This window comes from Propithecus coquereli, unplaced genomic scaffold, assembly GCF_000956105.1.
Source record: "Propithecus coquereli isolate 6110/MARCELLA unplaced genomic scaffold, Pcoq_1.0 Scaffold69, whole genome shotgun sequence".
Classification (NCBI taxonomy): Eukaryota; Metazoa; Chordata; class Mammalia; order Primates; family Indriidae; genus Propithecus; species Propithecus coquereli.
In genome coordinates, this window is record NW_012152951.1 from 5,839,631 (window position 1) to 5,843,223 (window position 3,593).

Genomic DNA, 3,593 nt, shown 5'->3' on the forward strand with positions numbered 1-3,593 from the left:
GAAGGGGGAGAAAGAGCTATCTGTACAAAGAGGGAGGGATAAAAGAGCCAGACTGACTAGCTTTCGTGGAATCAAAATATAGTAATCAAACCTTTTATTCAAGTAACATTCGGGAAGCTGTAAGGAAGGTACTTAAGACCACAGCGTTACAAAGAATAGCATTCAGCACTTACCAAGCACCTGCCATGTCTAGATGAGTAGGACATGATCTCTGCCTTCAAAGACCAAAATGTCTCTGGGCTTGTTCCCAAACAAGCGGCTGGGAGACAGACTTAAAGTCTGACAACCTCCGAGTGAAACAGAAGTTCTCATAAAAACCTGTGGTAATTAAGATTCTGAGACCTCATTCTTGGTAGTATACCTCTAGTCCTAACATGCACACAGTTAAACTTGCAGGGGGAAAATGTGGGTCTCCCAGCAGTGGAAAAGACACGAGTCCCTAAATAAGATACTATGTAATCGCCATATAGTAAGTAGCAAAGCCCTCCCTGAGCTATAAAGGAAGTGTAACCATTGGGTCTGTAAACTTACAGCTTTGCCGTTGTAACACACAAAATCATTATCCCTGATGTTCTTGTCCCATGCTGGGAAAGTAATCCTGCTTTTATAGCCTGACTTCTTCCTTTAAAGATGCTCGAAAGCAAAAAATATTGTATCACCAGCATCTGGCATAGCAACTGGCATATAGTAGTTGCTCAGTAAATATCGATTGAATGATAAGACATATTATCCCTCATTAACTGCATTACCTGTGTTGTATTCTTTGCTTCCTGCAGCTCTGGTAGCTGAAGAACATCTTACGGTGGATGCCAGAGTCTATTCCTATGCTCTCGCGCTGAAACACGCAAACACGAAGCCATTTGAAGTGCCCTTCTTGAAATTTTAAGGTTAAAGACAACACTGGCCATACGTTTTTATAAATGAGACCACCAGGCCTTCTTCACTAAGACTTTGTATTCAACTTAGTTTAATGTAGATTTGAAATTAGCTTTTTCATAAAATAAAAGCGCAGAATGCACATGGTGGTGGTATGGAATTATAATTACAGGTAGGCTGTAACCTTCATTTAAATTTGTTAAACTCCAGCTAATATTAACAAAAAAGAACATAAATGCAGATATGTTTACTCCAATTTTTTTTAAGCTCAACTGTTACTTTTCTAGTCTAGGAGATAGGGTATTTCTATACGAAAGCAGACCTGAGTTCCAAATTAGAACTATTTCTACCCTCAACCCCCAATATATAATTCTATAACTTGGTATGCAAATAACTATTTACTGTATTAGTGTTTAAAACAGAGCTTTAAAAAAAAACTTATACAGGGACTTTCTTGGCCTCTTCTAATTAAATTATTTTCTTTATGGGCTTGAACTCAGTAGTAGAAGATGTAAAATCAATAGAGAATAACATTTGTGATAAGCAAATACTTATATTTACTTAATGTCCTCATATTCACCTGTTTACTGAAGCTGACCAAGCTCTTACATGATGCAAAATCGTTGACTCCATTCACTATCCCAAGGCTAAGAGACTAATGGAAATTCAGGGCCCTTCCCTCAAGCGTGTTCTCTATCCTTACCTCAAAGAGTAGTTGAAGTTTCTAAAAACAAATCCATAGTAATGAGATTGCTTGGTGTGGGGCACCGTCGTCTTGTGTTAAACCACAAGTAGAGCCAGCAAGGTTAGCCAGTACTTGAAACCCAACACAAACTACTCAGACCAAAAAATGCCACAATTGTATAATTGTATAATGGTATAACTGTAGCTAAAGCCCCTGTCATCCAAAAGCTCTACCAGGGTTACTGGGCCATTTTCTTAATCTCAAGTGAGCTTACCTCATACTGACTTTTAGGGCCTTCAGCAGCTCCAGGCCTTCCAGTTTAGCCCCCACAGAAGCGTCAGGATGATTCTCACTGGCCGGCCCTAAGTCATGTTTCTAGCCTGGATGCAGAGGGTAGGCCAGGCCCTCAGAACCACATGAAAGTGGTTCTCCAGGTACAATCAGGGTACTAATGCCCAGAATGCTGCTATAGTTCATTTGTTTACAGGTTCACTGTCTTGCCAAAGGTATTTTTATGAGTGAAAATATAAGATCTTTATATTGGACTTTTTAAATGAGGATAAAAACAATTATGGAAGTATAGAACTTTATAGATCAAATCAACTCTCCCTATAAATGTGAAAATTAAGATCCAACTACTTGCTGTAATAGTAGCCTTTCCCTATTCCCCTAATCCCCTTTTTAAAAATCCTGATTTTAATCATGAGCGTCATGATTCTCCAAAGATCTTGTTTTCTCTGAGTTCTAAAGGACCACATCCCACAATCCTCTCTGTCACTCCCCTCCTTCAAAGACAAGAAGAGGTAAGGCATATATAGACTCAGCAGGGGCCAGTCTTTCCAAATAGACAAATTCTTCCAAGCCACTCCCCATGGGCATAACCTGCTCTTAATTTTTTTTTTTTCAATTTCAGAATATTACAGGGGTACAAACCCTTTGGTTACATATATTGCCTTTGCACTGCCCAAGTCTCTTAAATTAACCCTTGTCCTTTCTTCCTTTCTTCCCAAGAGTTCAACAGAGAAGTGACAGCTAAATCTTAGAAAGTATCCCTAATGCCATATATATTTTTTATAATAAGGCTGTGCTTTGGAAATTAAGTCAAAGTTTGAGAACTGGCCGTCTGCATGTTTTTACTGGCTGGGCCTCTTTAAAATTATTTGCCCTACCATTTCAAAATTGAAGCTTTCCTATTGAACATATTTCCACCTTCTTTTGAAGAAAAAGAGATGGGATAATACTGGGCCTGTATTTCTAACAGTGGGCTGAGGCCCTTGGGAGATGCTCTCCGGTGGACCGTTGCTACCATCCTGCTTCCCTTTTTTTAATTTCTGGAGACAGAGTCTCACTCTGTCACTCCAGCTAGAGTGCAGTGGTGTCATCATAGCTCACTGCAACCTCCAACTCCTGGGCTCAAGCAATCCTGCTGCCTCAGCCTCCCGAGTAGCTGGGTCTACAGTCACGTGCCATGATGCCTGGCTAATTTTTCGATTTTTGGTAGAGACGGGGTCTCCCTATTGCTAAGGCTGGTGTCAAACTCCTGGCCTCAAGCGATCCTCCTGCCTCGGCCTCCCACCAGAGTGCTGGGATTACAGGCGTGAGCCACTGCGCCCAGCCCATCCTGCTTCCCTTTATCTGTCTTGCTCCTGTAATTATTTGGCTTTGTGATCCTAAGACATGCTTACTACACTCAGTAAGAAAGTAAACAACAATGGAAAACCATACTTCTGAAAAGGATATCTTTTAAAAATTAAGTATGATCTTCTTGTGAGAAATAAAGCATATCCTTTTAAAAATGAATTACTTACAAAGAACTATGCTCTTTGAAATGGTGACTGGAATACTGCTTTGAGACCACTGTTTTCCTGTTCCTTTCCAAATGTTAGTCACATGACTGAGTACTCAAGTTGGTCAATGGCCTTCGATAATTTAGGATTAAAGTATAATTACATTTAGCTTCTTTCAATAGGGATCTCGGGATGGACCTTATAAGAATGCACTAAACCTATAAAAATAATCTTAGAAAACATTT

General features: G+C 39.8%; 1 protein-coding gene across 2 annotated transcripts in view; it reads left to right on the forward strand.

Moving 5' to 3' along the window:
- Positions 1 to 1,014, forward strand: part of NUDT5 (nudix (nucleoside diphosphate linked moiety X)-type motif 5) — a 23,003-nt gene extending 21,989 nt beyond the window's left edge. For both annotated transcript variants that reach the window (XM_012660926.1, XM_012660927.1), the window contains exon 10: positions 777 to 1,014. In XM_012660926.1, coding sequence (XP_012516380.1) covers positions 777 to 886 — 110 coding nt within the window. In that variant the 3' untranslated portion in view covers positions 887 to 1,014. The remainder of the gene's footprint in view (positions 1 to 776) is intronic.
- The last annotated feature ends 2,579 nt before the right edge of the window (positions 1,015 to 3,593 follow it).